A 25,986-nucleotide genomic window follows, 5' to 3' on the forward strand; every position below is an offset into this window, starting at 1 on the left:
CATTACTTAAATCACATACTGAGAAATTATGTCTTTTCCTTAAAATTTTAATATTTTTACCCTGTTTTACTCAGGATTATTCAGTATTACTGTATTATTTAGAGATGCTGGACTCTGTATGTGTCCTAGCTGGACGTGGTTAACCTATGCACCACTGTACTGTACTGCTTGATCGTCTTCACTATATGTGTGCAGACATTCCCCCATTGCTTGATCATTTTTCAAGTTACTCAAAGACGTGTGCTCTCCCAAGAAACAAACACAGGGCAGAGTCCAAATGTGGCGATAAACAATTTTCTAAACAAAGAAGTCTTGTTTTACAAAACCTAAGAGACTGCAAAGAAAACTAATAAACCATTAATATGTTGTTTTCATCTAAGATTTTGAAGGAATAGTATGACGTTTACCATATTTCTACTTCCATCGTGTATTTGTGAATATGATAATCAAATTATCCTCAGTCTCCTCCCTCCTAACATGTGTATGTAACGAGATGTGCATTGTGGCCTGTGTTTTAAAAGGCTTTAAATATATCATGCAGCAATGGAGAGAAGGACAGGAAAATGTCAGAACTGAAGGTGAATTTCAGTCTATTATTATATGGAAAAAATCATCTATTTTAGTATTGTAGCTTTTAAATGTATTATTCATACTAACTGTTGTTGACTTAGAAGAAGTCAGAGGTTGCAGACCTTCTCCTCATGATATCAGATATTCAGATTTTTTTGAATTGTGTCAGTTTCTGCATCTTCCATTTGTGTTTTTGAATAGTCTTATCACATTTCCGTTGTATGTTCCTGTGGTGGGTGACAGTTATATTTGTCTGTATTTGCTGTTGTGACAAAATTGTCTTCCATCTTGGCCAAGTCTGCTTTGAGAAACTGATTTGAACAATTAAATAAAGAAAAATAAAGAAATCCTGAACAGAATATTGACTGGAATATCCATTGAATTCCTTTGAAATGGCCACAAATTGCAGCTGGTCCGAAGCAAGCAGACCTCATTAAAGGCAAAGACAATGAAACTACCAACTAGCGAGAGTAAATGCTTCAGTTCATCTAATCAGTGCCATGACAGTGCTAAAACTAATCTGATATCACAAGGAAATGGTCTCTGTGTGTGTTGCTGGGACATTTCAACTTATCTAAGGACAGGTTGTGCAACAGTTGTCATGGACCAGGAAGTTTGGGCACAGTTTAATCCAACTCTTCAGAGTCTGTGGTTGTAAATAGACCATCCTCTGTTTATGCTCTTTATTTTACAGGTCTGGGAATTCTAAATCATTTCATCAACCATTTTTTTAGGGTTAGGGTTGATAAAGAAAATGGGGATAGTGTTTATTGATCGATACACATCTCTGGACTGCTTAAAACAACCTCTTCAGCAAGAGGAGGAGTGGGAAACACTTTCACCTTAGGCTGTATATGTTAAACACATTTCAGCAGCAAGTAAATTAAAAGTGCTTTACGGGAAATATAAAAGGAAACATTGTAAAAGTGCTAAAAGACCGGGCATAAAAATAAGCATTCAGAGCAAAATTAAAGAGTTCAATAGAAAAATAAATAAAAAAATGAAGAAATACAATAATAAGAAATGAAATAAATGTAAAAGTTACTGTGCAGTGTAAGGAATGAGTCGTGATTTGATTTAATAAAAGGCGATGGCAAAAATAAGCTCTTCAGCATTAATGTAAAAGAAAAGGTTGCAGCAGACCTTCAGTTGCCTTGTTCCCTGAGTGTAATTTATTTCAGAAAAAAAAACAAACATAAATGAACTAATGAGTGAAAGGTTTGTGGTTTGTTCGTGTGTCAGTAGATAAACTGCACTCACAGGTATGGTATGACAACTTTTGGGGTACGACAACTTGTTTATGTGTCTGCTGCACTGTGTGTATTGTGTTTGATTGAATTGTGCGAAGAGGTTGAACTGAGTCAGATTTTCCAGGATCATAAAGTTAATCAGGTTTACTGTCAATCAACTTATCTCACTCTTATTCTCAGTTCACTCACTAAACACACTGATTTATTCTTTAATGATTATGAGTAGTAAAAGATATTGTCCTTTATAAGCCCCACAATGGGGAAATGTTATGTCATACGACAGCAGCCAAGACAAAATTGACACCAGTAAAGTCATTATAAGTTAGATACAGTTCTTATAAATAAATGGAAATATTCAAATCTAAAAATTATAAAGAAATATAAATGGAATTGAAACTTATACAAACCATTTTCCTGACCGATTGCTCTCGTTCAGAGAAGGGGGCCGCGGCTGATTGGTCGGCCACTGCTGCCTCGCGGCCCGCCCTTACCAATCAGTCTCTTGTGTTTGCAGGTGACGTAATAGGGTTGCTTGCATAGGGGGTTGAGAGTGCAAATGAAAAAGCACCGGTGCGCGACCACTTGCTCTTTTCAAGCGAGCACAGAAGAAGGAGGGTAAGGACATATGATACTGTATTAATATTTTTGTTGTTGTCCTTATTAGTGTTGTTATAAGGAGTTTTATTATCTGTTTTATATTTGTTTGTTTGCACGGTGCATGGAGCTTATTTATGTGGTTGAAGAGTGCACATTGTTCCTCACACACGCAGACACACATTGCTGTTTTACAGCTGCAATGATATAACCATGACTTTTCAACGTGTACAGTGAGTAAGAATAAATATGAGCAGGAGTTAACTTTAACTTCAGAGCAGGACTTTTAAATCTGTCAATGGGCTATCGAGCGATTCCTACGTGTCTGTGCGTCTGATTGGTTGGAGCAGGTTGGCAGCAGGGCCGCCCCGCCCCCTGACTGGCCAGGGTCAATAATCTGTCAGTCATGGTTACTGAGCACTTTAACTTTACTCTGACTGATCAACTATACGCTGCATGATGGTTGGATGATTGTCAGCATATCAGTATAATTGTGTGAGCTTGTATTCATATTACAGAACAGAAGCAATGACAGTAAAAAATCATATATGTCCGTACAGCGGCGTAAAGTTTAAAAACATGTTTAATTAAAATGCTTTCAGAATCTTGGACATCTGCATCAGCTACAAATGAATACTATAAATTTCAGCCTCCTCTAAGAAAATAGATCTGCAGTACTTAACATGCACAACTAGGTACTCCTGGATACAACCATTACAGTCTAATGTGTTTGTAGACATCATTTTTGTGTCATTTAAGAGAGGTGTTTATTCAATGTAGTTTGGTTGTGCAGTTGAACTATTTCATGTTGTACAGTTATATAATTTTGTACACTACATTTCTATCAATAGGAACGTGCTGTATAATGTGATATAGTTAATATCAATAAAAACTGCATCCTCCTTTTTTGATATTATCGTCATTCAAAGATCATTCCTTAAGTCCTTCTCATTATTACTCATGCTATAATCAGAATAGTAAACTTAAGTGAACAATACCTAAAATAAGAACAAATTAATAAAAAATAATAATAAAAATAGTAAATTATATTATTGGGAGAAGTACCGATGTATATTTGAGTTTGGACAACCTGTATAGTTAAAAAGCATTTAATTCGCTAGTTTCCTACACAAGACAATGGTATCAACATTTTTGAAGGTAATTCATTGATTGGAATACAAACCCCGTCCTCTGAAAGGATGTGGTAGCTGAATCAACAACTCTCAGTATGAAACTGAAGATTATAATCATTATGACAAGAAGGTTCATTAAGATTAAGATTAAGATATGTTTATTTATACCAAACACATGCACAGACATGCACAACACACTCATGCAATGGTAGGTAAATTTAACCTCTGCATTTAACCCATCTGTGTGCAGGACACACAGAGCAGTGAGCGACCATGTACGGCGCTCGGGGAGCAGATGTTGGGGGAGTAAGGTGCCTTGCTCAGGGGCACTAGACAGGGTAGGGAGACTCTTGGATTTTTGGACAGATCAATCCAGGTTCGTCTTTTGTTTTCTCTCCGTGGAGTTGAACCAGAGACGAACCAGAGACCTTCTCTGCCCATAGTCCAAGTTTCTGCCACTAGACCACCGCCTCTCTACAGGCCTGTTGTATTAGACTGCATTAGTTTTAGCAAGGTGTACCTTTTCACTTTCATGAGGTGAAAACAACACAGAGCTGCTCTTTGGACCTGGTCACAGAGTGAAGACTACTTGGTTGCGTAAAGTGTGAGTGAGAGTCGTCATGTAACTGCTTGGAGCTTCTGTCCACACAAACCAGAGTCATGGAGCTTCATGGGAAAACACGTGTGAATACAGTCTAACCTGACAGGAGCATGAGATACATGAAGATACATGTCTCCATCCATATTCAGTCAGTCCGTCCACCGAATGAAGTTTGTGATTAAACAAGGATATGCAAATGAGCTTGAGTTTGTTTTATAGTGGCAACCGAATAAAAGAAGAATTTATTGTCATTCAAACAGAAATATGTACATCGTGAAAATGTAAAATATATTTAAAATATATTAGTATACATGTACACATTCACAGATAACTATACACTTAACTGTACAAAAATGCCTACATTTGAAAAAATATAAGAAACGTTAATCCATGAAAACCATCACATTTTTCATTTGAAATGTTTCTCTCACATGTGAACCTAATCTATATACTTTGTTTGCTTACAACAATTAAATACATATTGTCTGGTTACCTTGTTGTGTGTTAATGCTCCACAGTGAGCAGTGAAGATGAAGATTGCAGTGATTGGTCAGAGCCTGTTCGGACAGGAGGTGTACAAGGAGCTGAGGAAGGAGGGCCACACCATCGTAGGAGTGTTCACCATCCCTGACAAGGACGGCAAGGCTGACCCACTGGGTGAGAACGTCACTGACTGGGACCTGCAAAACTGGCTTTGCCTCAAAAACATGGCATAGACGATAGGATTTATCTGAATATTTACTTACATCGAGTACAAAACAGGCAGTATATTATATAACAAAACTACATTTGGATTTTCAACTTTTTCAAAGAATAGAGAAGAGCCAGACAAATCCATTAAACTGATATTGTGTAAGGCTTAATTTAAACTGCTGTAGGGGTTATGACATTTCCACGCACACTGCAGCTGTTGCATGACTCATAAATCTAACTGCATGTAGGGGCTGCAGCAACTTCAGAGACGGTTCATGGGGACTGCAAAAACTGTGATTTCCAACAAATTAATCAAATTAATTATAACATCACATTTAAAATCTAGAGCTCATGGAGTTTCTTTGTGAACAGTTAAAGCGTTTGATGACACTATTTCTTCATAGGCACTGAGGCGGAGAAGGATGGTGTAGCTGTGTTCAAGTTCCCTCGCTGGCGCGTGAAGGGCCAGGCCATCCTCGAGGTGGTGGCTCAGTACAAGGCAACGGGTGCTGAGCTAAACGTCCTGCCCTTCTGCTCCCAGTTCATTCCCATGGAGGTCATCGACCACCCCAAACACGGCTCCATCATCTACCACCCCTCCCTGCTGCCTCTCCACAGGGGGGCCTCTGCTATCAACTGGTGAGTGATGCTCATGTCCATCAGGTTGGCTCTGGGGGTCATGCTGTGACATGTTGTTTACCTGTCATCTTGGGCCAAACAGGACCCTGATCCACGGGGACAAAAAGGGCGGGTTCACAGTGTTCTGGGCTGATGACGGACTGGATACCGGACCAATCCTGTTGCAGAGGGAGTGTGATGTTGAACCCAATGACACTGTCAACACTATCTACAAGAGGTTCCTTTTTCCAGAGGGAATCAAGGGCACAGTAAGTGTGGTGAGGGGGAAAAGCATTGTGGGGAAAAAAGAGCATAAGCTAAGCTACGTGCTGAGGTTGTGGAGATGGAGCTAGCTGCTTTAACAAAGTAGAATATGGCAATAGTGACATGAGACACAGGGGTGTGCATAGGAAACACACACAAACACACACACACTCATTATAAAGAATTGAAACCAAGTCCAAACTAAATCACAATCAAATCTTAATCTTTTTTCACAAACCTGTGTCCTTGCTCTCAACTGCCACAGTTACATTTTATCAATTCTTTTGATCCTTGCAAGGTTAAAGTCGGTCAGTAGTCCAGAGTCTAAACGTAGCCGTCATTAGCTGTTAAGTCTGCATCAGGTCACTGAGCATTGACATCTTTACTTATTACTTATTGAATGTACTTTAAAAGTTTTATTAATCTGTTTCGCTCAGCAACATGAAAATCACACACGTGGGACTTATTGGGATTTCTCATGAATATAGATGTGGTATAGCTTACATATTAACAAACTGTTGCCTATTTACGCAGGCGGCATGCTGAAACATTACCATTCATCTTGAATGATGTTTCTGGCCAACCAGCAAATGTAGCTATGATATCACTCTACCTTTTTTTCTTTGTCTCCATTAGGATTAAGTCGCTCTTCAGAAGTCATGTGCTCCACTATGTGCTTTAGCTTATTGCACAGTGGCTTTGTCAGAGGATTTTTTTTCCCATTCAAATATTGAGTGCAGTGTAAAAATTATCAAGCTCAAACAAGTCCTTCAAAATAAACCACCACATAGGTCACTCGTTCCTACCCGTGAGTACAGTAGGAGCGGCAGGCTATTCAGACCCTTTTCATCAAGTTAACAATAATTAACACGTAAGTTTGTGCTGCAACTCACCATGTGTCACTGTCTGGTTTGCTTTAGGAAAAGACTGTAGTTTAGGTTGAAGCAAGTCATCGATAAAAGAAACAATGTTGACTGTCGTTATCGAAGAGGAAACAAACATAATCTCAGTCTGTGTCAAAGTCCTGTGTAATGTTGACCCATCCATCCACACCAGCCCCCCAAATGTGGACCTTGTCTCTAGTATTTTCTCAGACTTCTCAGGTTTCGAGCAGTCATGGGTTTCCATTCGTTGTTAGACTTTCAATGTGCAATTTATTATGGTAAAACTCAAGTCTCCAATCATTCTCTTCATTTGGTTTATTGTTATTCTTAAAGTTTTGGTTCAAGTTTGACAACTCACAGGTAAAGCTATCTAAATCCACATCATGTGATGGATCCTCCTGCCCATCGTTATCCAGATGCCTGCAGAGGGTTTCCCAACATGGAGAGCACGGTGATGACAAGGTCCACAGTGATTGTGTTAATGTATCTGCCACACTGATCTGGTTCTAGGTGGACGCAGTGAGGCTAATTGCAGAAGGGAAGGCCCCGAGGATCACACAGCCACAGGAGGGAGCCACGTACGAGTGCATCCAGAAGAAAGACAATGCTAAGGTGATAATCAAGGACAGGTCACTCAGTCCCGTTTGTAGTGAGTCTGCATAATTCACCAATGGCTGTGTAGTCCTCTGTGCTGATGTTTGAGAAGGCAGTCATTGATTTTAGAACTAAAAGATCTGATCAATTCAAACTTTTTTGGCATTTTTGCCTTTATTTTAAGATGGTAAATGGTGTGTATTTTTATAGCTGTTTTCTCCATTTCTATGACCACTCATAGCACTTTAGAGTACAGTTTTGACATTCACCCATTCACCCACATTGATAGTCCATGTACTCTATGTGCAGTACCGTCACTCACGCTGAGTCACCAGGGTTTCAGTATGTTGCCCAAGAACGCAGAATGGGGGAGACTGGGCTCAAACCGCTGACCTTCTTGGCAGTACACAAACCTCTCTACCTCCTGTGCCACAGCCGTGATGTGAAAGTGATGCACTCTCACCTGATTTATAGTTCTAAGCATTAAGCTGTAAAGGTAACATTTGGCCATACAGTCCCTCTGAAGAACTGTAAAGCGGTCGAGGCTCTTTATATGAAAGTTCATATTTATGAGTACCAAGTAAGGTGATACAATTCTATTTTTTCAATAACATTTTGTAATATTACTAATAATGATGGAGGTAGGTAGGAAGGGGTAGGTATACATTTATTCTGACACAAAGCATCTTATGATACATTCATAGCATCCTAATGACCTGAAATAGTCATGAGAGTATCTACTTTTGAACAGTCTACTTTTGACACAGCGATGTTAGTTGTTGAATGAGTCTCTTTCTGTTCTGGAAAGCCCTATGAGACTAATTGTGATTTGTGAACATGGGCTATACAAATAAAGTGTGATTTATTGTATGAATTTTGTATCATTGACACATGAGGAGTAATCTCTGTGGTAATTCAAATGTTTGATTTAAGAGTCGTCTCTATTTGTTGACAGATTGACTGGAGCCAGACGGCTGAAGCTCTCCACAACTGGATCAGAGGAAACGACAAAGTGCCTGGTGCCTGGGCAGAGGTGGATGGACAGGTAACACGACACTGTATCATAGTGACTGAGTAATACTATATTTTCTCTTCTCTTATCCTGGACCAGAAGTTAATGTCTAAATATGAAGAATATGGTTCATATAATTCTGAAGTATAGTATAGAGATATGAGAGTATTAGCTTGTCATGTTGCAATGACAATTAACACACTTTGAGCTGCTCCAATTTGAAACGGTATATAATACATATCATGTTCGGGACTGACAGGGCTGTGGGCTGAGACAACAATGGTTTAAGCTTTAATAGCAAAAAGAAAACTTTATTCAGAACATCTTCTCATATTCCTGGACAATCACCTACACAGTTAACCAACACAAAAGCTTGACAGGTCTCAGAATAAATGAGTCAAATATGTACGCTTTGTTTCGACCAGGCATCCTTCCTTAGAGCACACAATATGAATCATGTCATAGCATGCAGTAAAATTACTTTCTCCTGGAGATTTCTCATCATTGCAAGTTGAATATTATTGTGTAAAAAGTTCCATAATGATGTTAAGGATTATTTTACGGGTGACTAGGAGTGTTGCTGCCAGTTAAACAAGGAGTGAAGTGGCCAGTGCAGCGAGCCTCTGTGACATGCTGTTATTGGATATCCATACAGCGTTTCACTTTTAAAAATACACCTGCAGTTTCCCCCCGGAGGAAAACAATCTGCCTGAAACGTTTTTGTTATTTACACAAGCTTTCACACATGCGCATCCAGATAATCTCCAGACATTCTCCGGAGGGCTGTATGTGATATCGTAAATATCCAAGAGAGGGGCCCCTGAGTTTCTCCTGCCAGCCTCCATGTAAACTCCTGAGCATGTCCGAATTTACTTATGTCAGAAAACAGCAGGAGTCTCTGCAGGATACACAGTAGGCATTGATAATGTTGGTGATGCTACAGACGCGAAACTGAAAAATAACAAAAAGATAACGAATATTTTAGAAAGAAACAGACATCTATTGGTTATAAGGGCCGGCACCGGTGTTGCTGTAAACAAAAACGTGTGATCTCTGCAGTAGAATTTATACATTACATCCTTCCTCTGCTGGCCGCACCACCCTTCAGCTGAACACGGTGGAGATTTGTGTTTTTGTGAGCATGTTTGAGTGGAGAATCTCCTGCTGCTTTATTCATGTGTAAGGCAAACATGCCCAATTCTGCAAACATCCTCCATAGTTCATGTCTGAAAATGGATTTAGTGTCATTTTAGAAAACTGCCTCCGCGTTTTCTGTTAAACATTGTTTCCTCTGAACTCTGTTCTGTGTCTCTGTTGTTGCAGAAAGTGACCTTCTACGGCTCCTCTTTAGTGGATGCAGGCACCAAAATGGACGGTCAGTCCCTGGAGATCGCCGGAGCAAGCCGACCTGGCGTGATCACCAAAGCAGGCCTGGTGCTGTTTGGCAACGATGGCAAGGCAGTAAGTCAGCATCCTAAACTCTGTTCGCACAAGTAGGAGAGCTCTGTGAAACAGCAGCGTATTCCAAATCTAACTTTATCAAACGAATCTCTGGAGAGGCTCGGACACGCAGTCTGACTACACTTGTGTTACATTGCTGCTCTCTATTCAAAGAGAGAATCTGATTTAATGAACATTAGATTATCTTGGGTGCAAATGGAATATAATATAAGAGTAAAAAAGTCAAGAATTTACACAATAAGTTGTAAGATTATAGAGGAGGATTAAGTTGCAATTAACAAGTTTGTTAAACAGTGTATGGACTTGTAAGACTGTTTATTCTGAAGAAAGAACCACACACTCATTGGTTACATGTATTAATCTGTTCTATTAGAAGGGATTTCATAGTTTCTTGAGAAACATGGTTTGATTCAAGAAGTTGGATCCAGCATGATGGGAATTATGGTGAGACAGTTATCTTTGCTGCCTTGTTTTGTTTTTTCAAGATCTTTTTTTTCCTAATATTATGACTTTTATAATGTTGAATTACAATTTTATTACTGTAATATAATGACTTTACTCTTGTAAATGTACACCTTTTCTCAATTTAGTTATCATAAATCGACAACATTTTTCTGCTAACGTTACATCTTTATTCTCCATATCTCTTTCCAAGTGGCCTTAAGTCATATATATATATATATATATATCTTCTATTCTGTACCTCTACATTGACAAACACTATTATTCTACAACAAGACTCCAATAAGTCACAGTTGATAATGTTACCCCAGAAAGGTTTTGTGATAAGTTTAATTTTTTCCTCTCTTTTAAAGCTCCAGTGTGCAGGATTTAGATCAGCACAAAAAAAATCATATTCATAGTAATATCTTCAATATAATCACCTGAAACTAAGAATCATTGTTTGTTACCTCAGAATAAGCCCTGCAAATCTACATAGGCCACAAGTCCTCTTCCATCTTCCTACAGTAGCCTTGAATGGACGAACCAAGCGCTTGGTCTTGAGAGGACCTTCAACATGTTTATGCAAACTGAAGGCCACTGTAGGTTCCTCTACATACTTGAAAAGAAATAGGTATTCATCTGATTGTAATCTGCAACCTCACCACTAGATTCAGTATGTGGGATACACACTGATTCGTTTACCCTATTTGCAACCTTTATGCTAATCACCTCCTGTTTCATACAGAATGCAATGACACAGATGTCTAACTCACAAATAAATACACAGTATTAACGGTAACACTTTACTGAATCTATGTTCTTTAAGAAGTTTTGCTTCATATGAAATAAAAGATTTTTGATTTAATAATATTATTACAGAAACTCACCGATGCTAGCACTGAGTCCTATTCTCGACTCAGAGTTTAGACCGTATGCATCATAAATTATGTCAGATTGTCTTAGACCGTACTTAGACTTGCGGACAATTTGACACCATGAACTTTTCGCATATGCGTCTTCATCAGAAGTCTTTCAGTGAACAACTCGTCACAATCCTCACATTTGTATGGCCTCTCCTCTTTGTGTTTGGCTAAAACGTGTTTTCTCAGAGTGGAGCCTCTGTTGAAGGATTTGCCACAGATATGACAGCTGAAAGGCTTCTCTCCCGTGTGAGTCCTTATGTGTTCTGTCATGTGTCCTTTAAGTTTGAAACACTTGCCACAGAAGTGGCAGCTGTAGGGTCTCTCCCCTGTGTGTACCCTCATGTGGTTCTGCAGATTGCTCTGACAGGGGATGTGCTTGCCGCATATGTGACAGTCAAAGTTTCCCTTGCCGTCATGTGACTTGCTTTCGTGTGTCTTGAGGTGCCATGTGAGCACTGTCTTTTTGGTGAATATGTAGTTGCATATGTGGCAGCGGTATAAGGTAGTGCTGGTCTTCTCCTCAGAGGGCTCTGGATCCTCCTCAGTCCTTTGCACTGGCTCTTGGCTCTCCTCTGCAGCTGTGCAGTCCTCTAACTGCTGCACTGTTTTGATGAGTTCTTTTGTTAAGGCATCCTCATCATCACTGTCCTCAGCTGAAGGCTGCTCCTCGCACCCATTGATCCACAATTCCTCCCTATGTTCCTCTTTAACATGGGAGGGTCCTGGCTCGCACTGGTGCCCACTTAGACTCTGTATGGGGTGGATCTCCTCCATGGCTGGCGGCTTAGTTGGCTGTTTGGCATCTGCAAGGATGGAAGCAGAAATGCATTATCCGTGTACTACGCAACAAAGTCATCAGCGCTAAATAGTGCTCCATTAATCCACACGCATCAGGAGTTTTACCTTTGAGATTGTTTTGATCAGCGCCTCTGTGTCACACCATCTTCTTGAGGGACAAACCAGAAGATTGTGTGAATGTGTGAAACAAAAATGGGATGGTTAAGGAGTGAATTTCAAAAGGATATGTTTATATGTTACTGGATATGTAAATGTATTTCCTTGTGATGACCGTCTATCATGTACAGAACATGAATCAGACGTCTCAGAGGCAATATGCTTGAATGCAGATTTTTACCAAATGGTATTTCAGCCAATGTGACCAAGGGAATGGTTTTGTAGTGTTTATTATTTTATGCACAGATTAAACTCTGGTTAGCTGATAGGATGCACAACTTTAACCTCTTTTCAAATCATGTCTGAGCATGTCTGCAATGCTTCTCATCTTTCCATAAGGGCTGCAGTCAAAGAAAATCTTGGTCAACTGAAACCATGCCTACTCTTTAACCTATCGAATGGTTTGTTGACGGGAGCGCCCGCGCGTGATCTCTAGATAAACTGTGGTCTGCCCCTCCCACCCTCAAAAATAAAGGATAAATGCTTGAAGGTTGTTGAGTAAAAGTGACATGGGAAATTGTTCGACCGATATGAACTAGGACAGATTAGTTACTTCAGCCAAATATCTAATCAGTAGGTTTGTACTCTAATCACACATAAATAGCATAAAGGCAATGAATTGTTAAGGTAACAAAAGGTTCTTTATTGACGTACACATGTTCAATATATCAAACTTTAGTTGTACACACGTTAGTAAAGTTCAGGCTCAAATCAGTACACTAAGCACTGTAGGTCACTTTAAAGCACAACTGGCACGTTCTCTTACTATTGGCATATCTGAATATATCACTTTTTTAAAATCTTGCAACACTGAAATACACAAATTAAAATAGAATATAAAAATACAAAAACACCAGTGTTTAATTATTATCGGTGTTGCAGTTTTCTAGCCAATAAGAACAGAGTGGCACATTGATAACTGTCAGAATTGAAAGAAAAAAATTAACCTGAAAGCCAAACTTAACGGGTAAAGCCCTTGTAACATTTTTATTTGCATTTGCAGCTTTCCACACTTTCACATTTGTTAACTATGAACTTAAGCTATCTTGTGGAAGCATGTCAACTACAAATATTTAAACAATCCTAAAAATAATCAATCCTGCACCATACAGATGCTTGAGCCCTCCGCCAGCTTGTCTTCCCTGCTCTCTCTTCACATTTCACGATAACACTCTTAATGAAGGCAAAAAGCCGGAAAAAAATATCTCAAAGATGGAAGAAAGTATGGTTTTAACTCTTTGGTCTCAGAGTTGCCAATCTAGCAGTGGTCCTCGCAGAGGTGATGCTGTGGGCGTTCTTCATGTGTTGTCTAAACTCGATGAGCAGAGCGAAGCGTTGGCTGCACTGTGTACACCCAAATGCCTTGTACTCCATGTGACGCTGCTTCAAATGACTTTTCAGGGAGAAAGATCTGTGGAAGCGTTTCCCACAGATGTCGCAGCCGAACCGCCTTTCCTCGTTGTGATTCTGCATGTGTACTTTCATGTTACCTTTGAATTTATATCCCTTGCCACAAATGGGACAGGCAAACAATTTCTCGCCCGTGTGTGTTTTAATGTGACTGATCATTTGACTTATGCTTTTAGATTCTCTACCACAATCAATGCAGACGAGCTCTGTACCGGTGGACTTCAGTAGTCCGTTTCCTGCATGAACTGCAAGGTGCAAATTTACTGTTGCCCTTTTCAAAAAAGACAGAGAGCAGATATTACAATAAAACTTTTTGTTCTTCTTGGTATATCCTGAAGATGGTGTCTGCTCGTATTGTGACCGTTCCTCGTGTCCTGTGTGCTCTCCATCTGTGATGACTTGAGTCGGGTTGTGTGGCGCTGCATATTCACCGTGCTCTCCACCTGTCTCAACTTGAGTTAGTCTCTCTGGCATCATATTTTCCTCATTCTCTCCAAATGTGACTACTTGAGTCAGATTGTCTGTGTCATCCGGCTCCTCCTTGGGAATACATGCCGTCTGTATCTGCTTGTCCTGAACACAAACCTCCAGTGTGGACAAATCGATCTGCCTTGAATCTGTAACAGTGGATAGGAAAATAGGATACAATTTTTTTTTTTTTCTTTGTGTTGTTTTTTGGGGTAAAGCATTTCTTTAATTACACATGAACTAGATGTTGGGATACTTGAATGAACCAAGCTGTGAACTGTCATCCTAACAGCAGAAGAGCAGTCGAATACAAGTTGTGGTTTGACAAACAGTGAGAAAAGACTTTCATATAACGGACACTAGAAAACACAACAGTCATAGGGCTGTGATGGTATATGTATTTTTTCTAACAATGGAAATAAAGCAACATATTACCGCAGCATGGCAGTTCACGTAGTGAAGGGAAAGGTAATGGCACACACACTTACTCCGCTGCCCCCCCCCCCAGCTGACTAGTTTAAAGGTTGATTTGTCTGAAATGACGCCACAATAACGACACTGATCAATATTTTTCTTTAATGAAATTAATCTGCCTTAATAGCTGCATGTGTATTCATCAGCTCGTCCCGTTTGCTCTCTTCCTCTCTCTCCGACACGCAGTTATCCAAACACACGTACACACACAAACCATGTGATCAGACTAGAGGTGGGCGATATATCGAATATACTCGAAGTTCCACTAGCGATGTATAAAATAACTATATAGCAACCTTGAGTATAAATTGTCACGTGAAAATGTTAAGCCGTCAGCATGTAAGTTTTGCTTCTCTGTTCTCCTGCCCCTCTCACAACAGACTTCTCCCTCCCCCGCCCATCCAGAAAACTCCTGTACGCATGCATATTTTTGTATCAGGAGGGTAGAAACTCAGAAAGGTGAAGAATCCTAGCGAGTTGACGAGAGATCGGAAACGGTTATTGTCAGTTTTTTCATATTCTGAGCGCTGAACCGAACTTATCAGTTTACAAATGATGAACTTGAACAACGTTCACTCCAGCAAGAGAGAAGGCTTGTGTGTGTAAACTCAAACTGCTCTGAGCACAGACACACACGCAGGCCCCGGGGCTCCGCCCCCACTCACTCCGCTACACATTGAAATTAGAGCGCCTTCACGTGAAGCTACCGGTCACTTACTTTGTTGAAGAACAGTTGAAAAAAAGAAAAAGGGTTAGGGTTAGACCCACAACTGCTCAATGATCAGAAGGTGAAACAAGGTAATTTAAACAGTGTTTAGGGCTAAATTTATACAAATGAGATTTTTATTTTTTGGGCTATATTGCGGAGCCCTAAATCGGACACATTTAACCAGAAAATGGGTTAAAACAATAGAATTTGTAAACTTATACAATGTATGACAAGCCGGAGGAGATAGCGGGGTGAGCTTGCAGTGGGCCATAATTTTCTTTCATTGGCCTTGTTTACATCATGTCATAGTAGGGTTTGTGTTTTAGACAAAACTCCTCTTTAACCAAGACCAAAGCTTCAAAAACCACTCCTTTACACAAGTGTTCATTCATGGCAAACACAGCAAGGAAGTTACTATCGGTGAGTCAAGGACACCCAGTGTAAAAAGGGTGTGGTTACTTATCTACCAAACAGATTTTAATATGGGAAGGGACTAATTCAAAATTTTTCTTTCATAAACTTGCTTATGGGATCAAATAAATAATGACAACACACAGACTGGTGATTTATAAAAGGAATAACCAATATAAAGAAAGTATATATTCTTTATTTTTTTTAATTGACCGGAAGTGTAGTTCTGCTTTAAATGATAATTAACGTAACTATGTTTAGAACGTATATCAAGAATCTGCTGAATTTATAAATAAACCCTTTATTAAACGTTGGAGCGGAACTGTATGACTACCCTTGCATCTCAAGTGGAATTTAAAAGCTTCAAAATTATTTTGAAAATTGCACGGAAATAGAAAAGGCTGGTTGCCCTTCTGGACACGCCCACTGCCACCAGCTAGAATACCGTGCGTTTTAACTTGTGTACTGTACCGTGTACTGTAACGTGTATTGTCACAGGTAATGTCACATGTAAAGTGCTAGTTCGCTGAAGGTGCCGTGCACAGTCAGACACATACCCGCCCTGTGCAGTCTTATCTCCGGCTTGTAGACCAGGTCCAGCAGCCGCTGCAGCCTCTGGTTCTCCTGTTTGGTCCGGTTCACTTCCTCCTGGTAGTCAGTGAGACTCTTCTCCATGAACCCGTAGATGTCCAGCGCAACAGAAGATAACCTCTCCGTTAGAAACACGTTCAACGACTTAAGCGTCGCGTTTGCCATTCTGCTACTAAACGGTCCTATGTCTGGTAGACAACTGCAGCGTGCCTTCTTCTGCTTCTTATTGCCCTGTTGGCGGCTGGCAAACAGCGTATATGTGCTACACCGCCACCTTCTGCCCTGGAGTGTAGCGCCAATAAATCCAGTCTGCCGAATTAACTTTAAGAGACTCTACGTTTCAGTAAAGCAGGTGATTAAATGAACATGAAAGCAGACTGGAATAATTGAATAATAATGATCCCAGATCAGACTGTATCTGCTCATGCAGTGGGCATCAGTCTTCTACTCTGGAACGGTCTGCTGGGCCAGTTGAGTGGACCCAAAAGGGCAGAAACATACCCAGTGGGGGGGCTAGGGAGGGGGGAAGTGCTGCCGGGGAGTTTTAGAGCGAAGGTGTGATCTAATTATCATATGAGTCGCAGCGAAATCGCTTGTGAGAGCTTATCTCACTTCACAACTGGATGAAACAACAGACTGCCGTTATTGGTCACCCTGGGTCAGTATAATACACATATGGGTAAACATCTCCCACACAATATTAATAATAATAATAATTTATATATAGTTATGACATATACATTAAAAGTAAGGCGTTACCAAAAGCACTGCAGTTACTGAAGACTATACATTCATTCATGTGATGCTTGATGTTATGTGTTGAACATATTCTAGAGGGGAAAAAAATTAACAAGATATATGTTGAGTCAAAGCTCTATTTACATACAGCAAAAATATTGTACAAACACAACTGGCCTAGCCAGTGAAAATCCGATCAGGTGAAGTTTGAAATGTCTCTTTGCAGCCTCTGGGTCAGACGTTCTTTGTGGGACTCTGTCCGAATCTTCTCCAGTGTGTAAACGTCTGTGGTGTGTAGCTGTGAGATCCAGTGTAGCTTGCAGTCTAATTTGAAATGTGGTACACAGGTCGGTGAGCTCCTGGCTTTGGAAGTATGGATCCATGTCATCTGTCCTGCTTCAATCAGCTGTAAACACAATCAGTACAATAAGCACAGTTAAATGACAACATACACCTACATATGTAACTGAAAAATGATCTAATGAATCAAATCTTACCATCTTTCTTCTCTGTCGACCCCTGAATTTTCTCAATGCTGCTGAGTAGTCGTTAACCTGAAATTCCACCGAAATTTGCAGCGACACTAGCGGACACACAATCTTCCTTTCATGCAGTGAGACTGATTCCCCCCAGTGTCTGTTAGACTGTACAACTTCTAATGCTCCAGTTTCTGATACTGAGGAACAAATCCACCTTAACTTTATAGCTGTGCAATAATCATTTTTGTCTGTGCATATGTGCAATTTTGTTTACTGCATATATTTCTTTTACAAATATGTGTCATTTCTATTTTAACTGTTTTAAAGATTTTACTACTTTCACTATCCCCATTGCTGCTGTAACATGGCAAATGTCCCCATTTTAGGACTAACAAAGGATTATCTTATTTTATCTATTCATATCTTAACTGTGAGAAACTCTCACATGACTTTTGATTTATCCTGATGACACACTGAATAAACAGACTGTCAGTATAACCCTTCTGGTCTGATCGTTTTTAACAATGGTGTGGGGGAAACTGCTGTCACATATATCCAGTTGTTAATCTAATAATCCCCTCCTTCTCTTTGCTCTGCAGCTCATGGTGAAGAATCTGCAGTTTGAGGATGGGAAGATGATCGCTGCAGCACAGTACTTCAGCTCAGGGAGCAGCGCTGCTGTGAAGCTCACAGAGGAGGAGAAGACCTTTGCTGAGCAGATGAGGGTGGGTCATGTTTGCTCAGTAACATCCACAAAATGTATGTTGTTTGTCATTAAAAACAAGAAAAAACTATTGGCCATGTTTCTTCACAGGCAGTGTGGCAGAGCATTCTGAGCAATGTTAGTCAGATTGAAGAGTCCACTGATTTCTTCAAGTCTGGTGCTACTTCCATGGATGTGGTCAGGTAATGAAACTATGTCCGATCGTGTGTTGAAACTGAGCTGCAGTCATATGAACACAATTACCAGAATTCAAACATCCTAATTAACGGATGCAGAGGTTAGAATGTTAGCGCTAACAAATACAAATAAAAAGTTATGGGTTCGTTGTCCAGAACTTTACAAATAACATCTGTGAGACAAAAACAAATCTAGTTGGATGGTTTGATGTGGAAAATCTACCAATCAATCGTGGACGTGCATGATGTGCTCTCATATTCTGAAGTCTGATCTCCTGTGGTCACACTTTAAAGCCCTACAGATAATTAAGTCCATTGGTTCCTAAACAAGGAAATTATTTTTTAATATTCGGACAGTATTACGCAACTACACAGTTTCATATCTGTGGTGTCTGGGGAGTGAAGCAGCCCTGTCCATACCACTGAAGGCCAACAGAGGCTGTCTCTAAAAGGCTGTGGCTTCAATCAAATCAAAGCAATAACTCTCTCCTCTCTCCTGCTCTCTCTTGTTTCTGTGGGTTTTTCCAGGCTCGTAGAAGAGGTGAAGCTCCGGACCAGCAGCTGCCAGCTGCAGAATGAGGACATCTACATGAACACCACATACCACGATTTCATCCAGATGTGTGTCAGGAAGCTCAGAGGGGAGGACGGTGAAGAGGAGCTGGTCGTTGATTATGTAAGAGCAATTCAAAATCACCTAGAACTGCACTGATACTTATCACTGATTGGCCAAGGTAACAACATGTTCACCATGTACAATTTTTACTTCCTCAGGTAGAGAAGGACATAAACCATATGACCATAAAAATGCCTCATCAGCTGTTCATCAATGGAGAGTTTGTTGATGCTGAGGGAGGAAAGACCTACAAGACCATCAACCCGACTGACGGCACAGTAAGAGACAGACAAACTGTCACCTTATGTAAGAGGTGTTCCTGTTCAGAACTGGTATTAACATGTCCCTCTGGGATACAGTCACAAGTGGACAACTTTCAGCCATTTTGACCGTACAGATATGTACTTGTTGTGTGTGTATGTGATAGAGAGAATAAAATGGAATACATAAAAGTGTACTCTTACTTATATTTGCTGTTAGTGCTTTATCTTTGGAATACATTTAAGTAATAACATTTTAAGATTTGTACTCTTAATTAATATTATTTTACACTGTGGTAGTAGTAGAAGTGCTGAATACCTCCACCACAACTGTACTCTATTTGTAACAAATGTTTCAATTAAGTACAGTTTAGAAAAGAAGAAAACAAATTAATAATATATGTATATATATATATCATTTTGAGAAGATCAATCAATATGTGGGGATTAGTGTTAATATTGTGGCAGCAGTGGCCACCTGTAATATATATTCTTGGTTCATAATGCAAGCCATAGGACGTCAGCTGAGTCCTTCATTATGTAGTGTGATAACACATCTAAGAGAATGTTGCCACATGTGACCTGGACCACTAATGTAGTCTGAGTAATGGGATTTCAAATGTGTGCTCATGTTTCTCTTGGGTGTATTCACGCCTGAACTTGTCCAATGTGATCTGATCACTCGAGATGCATACACAAGGTCTGCACAGGTCTAACTTTGATGTAATGCAGGTAGGACAGACTTCATCACCAGGATTAAAAAAAATGATAAAAAGAAAAAGATTACACAGAATATTGTTTGTATATTGTATCGCATCCTACCATACTGATTCCACAGGGAGGGGAGGGCTGGAGTTCAAGTGATCATTCATATATATTCAACCTGTTTCTGTCCCACAGGTCATCTGTGAAGTGTCTCTGGCTCAGATAAGTGATGTGGACAAGTCCGTGGCTGCGGCTAAAGAGGCGTTTGAGGAGGGAGAGTGGGGCAAAATGAACCCAAGAGACAGAGGCAGACTCATCTACAAGTCAGTAACCCACAGGAACACACCGGTTTTCTGCCAGAGATACAATTTTAGTTATTTCATACAGATAATTTATACAGTTCTTTATTTCACTGATCTCCTCTTATTGGTTTGAATTGTACAGGACTCAGTTTAAGGAAATGGTAATTTCATGTAAATAAACAGGGAAATCTGATTTGGCAACATTTGAAATAGAAGCTGATGACAGTTGGAGCATGGGCACAGGCGACAATGTGGTGCAGGGGTTACAACTCTCAAAGCAAGAAGTTTTGGGGTTCAAATCCTGGTTTGGATTGGGTTTTTCTGTTTGGATTTTGCATGGTCTCCCAGCGTTTGCGTAGGGTTTCTCCAGGCCCACAGTCCAAAAACATGCAGACTGTGGTTAGGTAAATTATATCTGTTTCCCCTGGGATTGGCCCCTGTGACTCTCAAGAGGATAGGTGCTAAAGATAATAGATGGATGCTTAATTGATGAATGAATAGATATATATTCACTTTGTGTTTACATTACACTGTCAATGTAAGCAGCTCCATATTTTGTCATTCTGTGCCTCTGAGAAGAAAAAGGAATTGCAGTTTTATTTGTTCCATTGTGTGAGTGGCACTCCCTCCCTGTCTGCAGGCTGGCTGACCTCATGGAGCAGCACCAGGAGGAACTGGCCACCATTGAAGCCATCGACTCAGGAGCTGTTTACACGCTGGCCCTCAAGACTCACGTGGGCATGTCCATCCAGACCTTCCGCTACTTTGCTGGCTGGTGTGACAAGATCCAAGTACGACATCCGCTTTTAAGCCTGATAGTGGTGTCCCTCATAATATGAGATTGACATTCGATAAATGCTGCATACTGAATAACAGTCCTATATGGCTAATAAGCAGCAGAAAGCAATAGATAGAAATAAATTGTGTCCTTTTTCCACAGGGCAGCACCATCCCCATCAACCAGGCCAGACCCAACCGTAACCTCACCTTTACCAAGAAGGAGCCAATAGGGTGAGAATGACAGAGAAAGCTTACATTTTTTTATTTCACAAATATCCACAACTTTTAGTTTACTGAAAACTGGTACATTCTAACCATATGCTGGTAGTTGGTGCTGTGGTGTGGCTATCCGTTGTTCCGTGGAACAGGATGCATTCTTCCATTTGGATCACTAAACATTAGTATAATTTGTGTCACTCCACCAGTATTTATGTGAGTATATACATAACTGATTAAATCAATGCTGATTCGACATATTATCAAACACCTTAAACTTGAATCATAACAGCATATTTTCCCCTCAGTATATAAATAAATTAAGAGAGACAGATAGTGAAGTCCTCCCTGTGTCTCCTGTCAGAGTGTGTGCCATCGTGATTCCCTGGAACTACCCTCTGATGATGTTGGCCTGGAAGACGGCCGCCTGCCTGGCAGCTGGAAACACAATCGTCCTCAAACCTGCTCAGGTCAGTCAGGCTCTGTCGTTACAAGCCTAAATGCGCAGCCTGTAGTAAATACTGTTGAGTGGATAAAAACACATTTGCAAACATTTATGTGTGTTTGCAGGTGACTCCGCTCACAGCACTGAAGTTTGCTGAGTTGGCAGCAAGGGCAGGACTGCCCAAGGGTGTCATTAACATTCTGCCTGGTGCAGGTGGGAGCCCACACACTCAGCCTGACTGAGCAGCAAATACATTTAATGATTTTTCTGTTTAAAGGTCTTTCTCAAATTAACCTCAGATACGGGCAGCTCATCAAAGCATGAAAGCCACTTGTTTTCTTCCCAAGCATCACTATGAGCTGCAGGCTGACTGCTGAGGCTGTCATTAAACTTGTGCGTTTCTTCAAGGCGCTCTGGTGGGTCAACGTCTGTCTGACCATCCTGATGTCCGCAAACTGGGCTTCACGGGTTCCACTGAGATCGGTAAACACATCATGAAGAGGTGAGAGGTCAAGAGTATTAACCAAGCCTGATCCAAACTGAGCGCATCACTGTTGCTCACCTGTGCTGTTATACATTCAAAGTTGTGCAGTCAGTAACGTGAAGAAAGTTTCTCTGGAGCTCGGAGGAAAATCCCCACTCATCATCTTCAGTGACTGTGACATGGACAAGGCTGTGCGCATGGTAAGTTCTTACAGAATGTGTAACGCCCCCAGAAGCAGAGTTGACAGTAACTAGCAGCTCAACATGTCACGTCACTTAATGACGATTTCTCACCACCACCTTTTCACACATTCAGATGAGACAGCGTAGGTCCATGTGCTCCAGTTGACTTGTAGAATATAAAGTCCCTTTAAGGAAGTTTAATAAATTCAAATTGTTAGACACAAAATTATTATAAAATGAGAAGTAAAAACAAACAAAAAAGATTATATAGTTTTTTACACTTTTGGCAGATAATATGGGATAATGAACTGTCAACAGACACACAGGAATAAAACTGGGAACTGGGACCCAGACTCATTAAGCAGACAGGGAGCAGTATATATTTAAGTGAGTGAGCCTCAATCCTCACCACAATTTCAACACACTTCTCCTCTCTATGGAGACAAAGTCGGTGAAGGGCTTGGTGGAGAGAGGAAGAGATGTGATAAGTCTCATAATAATGTGTGTGCGTGTGGATGTGTGTTTCAGGGTATGAGTTCCGTATTCTTCAACAAGGGGGAGAACTGCATCGCAGCCGGCAGACTGTTTGTAGAAGACACCATTCATGACCAGTTTGTAAAAAAAGTGGTACGTGTCTTTATCAGTCTCACACTGCTGATGTTTTTCATTTCAGATTTCAACCTCACATGTCTGAAAAGCATACGACTGCTTCAATGTCTCTTATTAATTTGTCACACACCTCATACTGAGCTTCAAACATACACAGGGTTCACCAGAGCAAACTGAGAGTTAGTATGTTGAGACAACACAATGAGGAAAGAAACAGGATTTATTAGTAAATAAAATAAAATAAAATTTGTCCATCAATCTTCACCAGATAATTAGTAGTACAATGAACATTAGATTATAGCATATATATTTCAATTAAAAAACTGAAATCTCTCATTTGCAAATGTGTTGAAACCTTTTAATATATTATTACATAGAAATACCTTTTAGCAGCATTTAAAGCATCCAGTTTCTTCCTGATTAAATCTAAGTGATTTGTACTCCCGGATAATCTTTGGATTTTCTCCAGCTCTACGCATTAAATGGGAAGTGTCAGCGAGCTGAACTATGATCTTCAGGTGTCTTCACAGATGTTCTATGGGGTTTACCTGTGGGCTTTAACTGGGTCACACAAGGACAGTCAGAGAATCCACTGCTGTCTTGGCTGTATGTGCTGTTTCTGAGGTCATCTACACTCTGCTTTTCTTCAAGAGCCAAATATTTGGCTGCACTCAGTTCTGAAGTCTCCCTGAACACTTTCTCAAGCCTCTGTAAATAATTTCCACTTGGCTGCACTAATACAATAAACCATTCTATAGCCAACGGGCTGACAGATTGACAAAAGTGCTTTACTTCCTGAATGAAATTCCAAAACTGTCATTTAACACCATAAATATTACAGATTGCAGATTTTCCTAAAACAAGCTAGGCTTCAGTTTCCTTGCCAGAAGAGATCTGCAGGAAACATTATATCCTTTTCTCGTTTGGTTTATTTTCTTTTTCAAAGGACAAATCTGAGCAAAGAGTGAATATAATGACACAAGCTCTGACGACCACCTGTTAAGTGATGACTTCCTCAGTATTTCTCCCTCAAGCCTCATAACAACAGTGATGATGTTCCACAAGATCAGAGAGCCTGAACTACTTACTCTTGGGTCCTATTGCATTCGTACTCTGGTGTTGGATGTATTTAGACACAGACCTACCAGTGGCACACAACACACAGTCATTCCCCCGCTACTGTGAATCAAGCACTGACACACCAGCTGCAGGAAAAGGAGCCATTCCATCAGAGACCTATTTTCTGATGATTGAAAGTAAAAGGGAGGACTAAAGCTAATGTCAGTTGGACTTTAGAGCTTGGATGTTTTTTCTTTCAGGTTGAGGAGGTGAATAAGATGAAGATTGGTGATCCACTGGACCGATCCACCGACCACGGCCCTCAGAACCACAAAGCCCACCTGGACAAACTGGTGGAGTTCTGTCAGACTGGTGTGAAGGAGGGAGCCACCCTGATCTGTGGCAGCAAGCAGATACAGCGACCAGGTGAGACAACAGAAGATCGATAGTGTAGTGAGATACAGTCTCCATGTGTCTGGATGATGTGCTGTCTTTACAATGTGTTTCCTTCCTAAAGGTTTCTTCTTTGAACCCACGGTGTTCACTGACGTTCAAGACCACATGTACATCGCAAAAGAGGAGTCATTTGGACCCGTCATGATCATTTCCAAGTTCAAGGGCGAGTAAGGATAACTCAAGTTACTTCGTATCATTAAGACTATACCTCAGTGTTTTCTTCTCTGCTCTAATTCTTCCACTGTGACGTCTCCTCTCTGTCCACTTGTCTCAGTGATGTGGACGATGTCCTGAGAAGGGCCAATGCCACAGAGTACGGCCTGGCGTCGGGTGTTTTCACACGAGACATCAGCAAAGCTCTGTACGTCAGTGACAAGCTCAATGCCGGCACAGTATTTGTCAACACCTACAACAAGACTGATGTGGCCTCGCCTTTCGGAGGCTTTAAACAGTCTGGATTTGGTAAAGACCTGGGTAAGAAAAACTGCTGCTGTTTCTCTGTAGCTGTAGATCTTTCATTTATGTACAGCATTTGTATATAATGTAAACTCCCTTCAATGCACCACAACAAGGTAACATAGTCCAAGAAAAGAGGAAATTGTATTTTGCAATTTTTTGGAAGATGCTAACTTATTTTATTTAAATCCATTCCCGAAGCCTCATTTTAACTGCTCTAGTTCTTTCTCCATTGTTAAAATCCAAAATTATAGATGCTAATTCCTCTTTTTTTCAAACTCTACAATGTTTTTTAAGATGTGGGTAAAATCGTCTTCTTTCCCATTGACAGTGAAGGAGTTGCCTTTGTGTTTTTCCATGTTACAAACCCACAGGAATCTGAAAAGCTCTCTTACCTTTCTGCCTTGCCTCTTGCATCTTACTCGATGCAATGAAAGAAATAGCTGTTGTACGTAGTTCCCAGGATGTAAAAAACATACAAAAAACATTCATAGCGATTTAAGCACCAACACTGAAAGATGAAGCGGGTTATATTGCAACCGAAAAGTACTTTCCAACAAATAAGCCCCTAATTCTTTGCATCTTATTGTTGATATGTTGAAAGCTGTTGTGGGGTGTTGAGTTAGGACAGCGAACACATCCTTTCTTGATTCGCATCCATACTCACTGTCAGTCTCTGTTTCTCCAACAGGTCAAGATGCTCTCAACGAATACCTGAAGACAAAGGCAGTGACTATTGAGTATTAAACCACATTATAGAGGACATCAGCTTCCTGTGTGCACCGATGTGTGTGTGGAAACTGACATAAGAGACATGTGAAGGGAAATCTGTCACCAGCACTGACCTGTAGTCATGTCTCCAGACTTGTTCCCTCACTAGTGACTATTGACTGAGTTAAAGTCTTGACATGCTAATTGTTCACATTAACACCTTTAATTAAACTGAGCCATGTGTAATATGAAAATGAAGCATGTCTCTAGCTAGATCACGTAACTCCCGAGACTGTTTCACCACCAGTGTGTCTGAGAAACAAGGTGGCATTTAAAACAGATTGTATGCATTTGTAATATGGCTTACATTAGGTCAGAAGAGTTTCAAGAAAGGTAACATTTCTAATCATGTTTGCTTATCAATGAAAACTGCTGAGCACACTGCTGCTGTGGACCTCTTCATTACTGTTGTTTCATCTTACTCATCATGCATTCAAAAGGAGTACTTCTTCCTAAGAAATATGAAGTTG

General features: G+C 40.4%; 2 protein-coding genes across 2 annotated transcripts; one reads left to right on the forward strand and one right to left on the reverse strand.

The window, feature by feature from the left end:
- Window positions 1-2,349: 2,349 nt before the first annotated feature.
- On the forward strand, window positions 2,350-25,897 carry aldh1l1 (aldehyde dehydrogenase 1 family, member L1). Its single transcript, XM_062394600.1, has 23 exons — window positions 2,350-2,435; window positions 4,667-4,805; window positions 5,246-5,480; window positions 5,563-5,728; window positions 7,118-7,219; window positions 8,157-8,246; window positions 9,537-9,674; window positions 17,875-18,000; window positions 18,090-18,181; window positions 18,704-18,851; window positions 18,950-19,069; window positions 19,952-20,079; window positions 20,699-20,849; window positions 20,999-21,069; window positions 21,419-21,524; window positions 21,625-21,712; window positions 21,908-22,001; window positions 22,084-22,183; window positions 22,694-22,792; window positions 24,094-24,259; window positions 24,351-24,456; window positions 24,564-24,763; window positions 25,437-25,897. The coding sequence occupies exons 2-23, from the start codon at window positions 4,679-4,681 to the stop codon at window positions 25,490-25,492; spliced, it is 2,709 nt and encodes a 902-aa protein (XP_062250584.1). The 5' UTR covers window positions 2,350-2,435; window positions 4,667-4,678; the 3' UTR covers window positions 25,493-25,897.
- Window positions 12,615-16,287, reverse strand: LOC133959548 (zinc finger protein 333-like). Its single transcript, XM_062394603.1, has 2 exons — window positions 16,025-16,287; window positions 12,615-14,022 (listed from the first exon to the last, which is right to left on the reverse strand). The coding sequence occupies exons 1-2, from the start codon at window positions 16,221-16,223 to the stop codon at window positions 13,226-13,228; spliced, it is 996 nt and encodes a 331-aa protein (XP_062250587.1). The 5' UTR covers window positions 16,224-16,287; the 3' UTR covers window positions 12,615-13,225.
- Window positions 25,898-25,986: the final 89 nt, after the last annotated feature.

This window comes from Platichthys flesus, chromosome 2, assembly GCF_949316205.1.
Source record: "Platichthys flesus chromosome 2, fPlaFle2.1, whole genome shotgun sequence".
NCBI lineage: Eukaryota > Metazoa > Chordata > Actinopteri > Pleuronectiformes > Pleuronectidae > Platichthys > Platichthys flesus.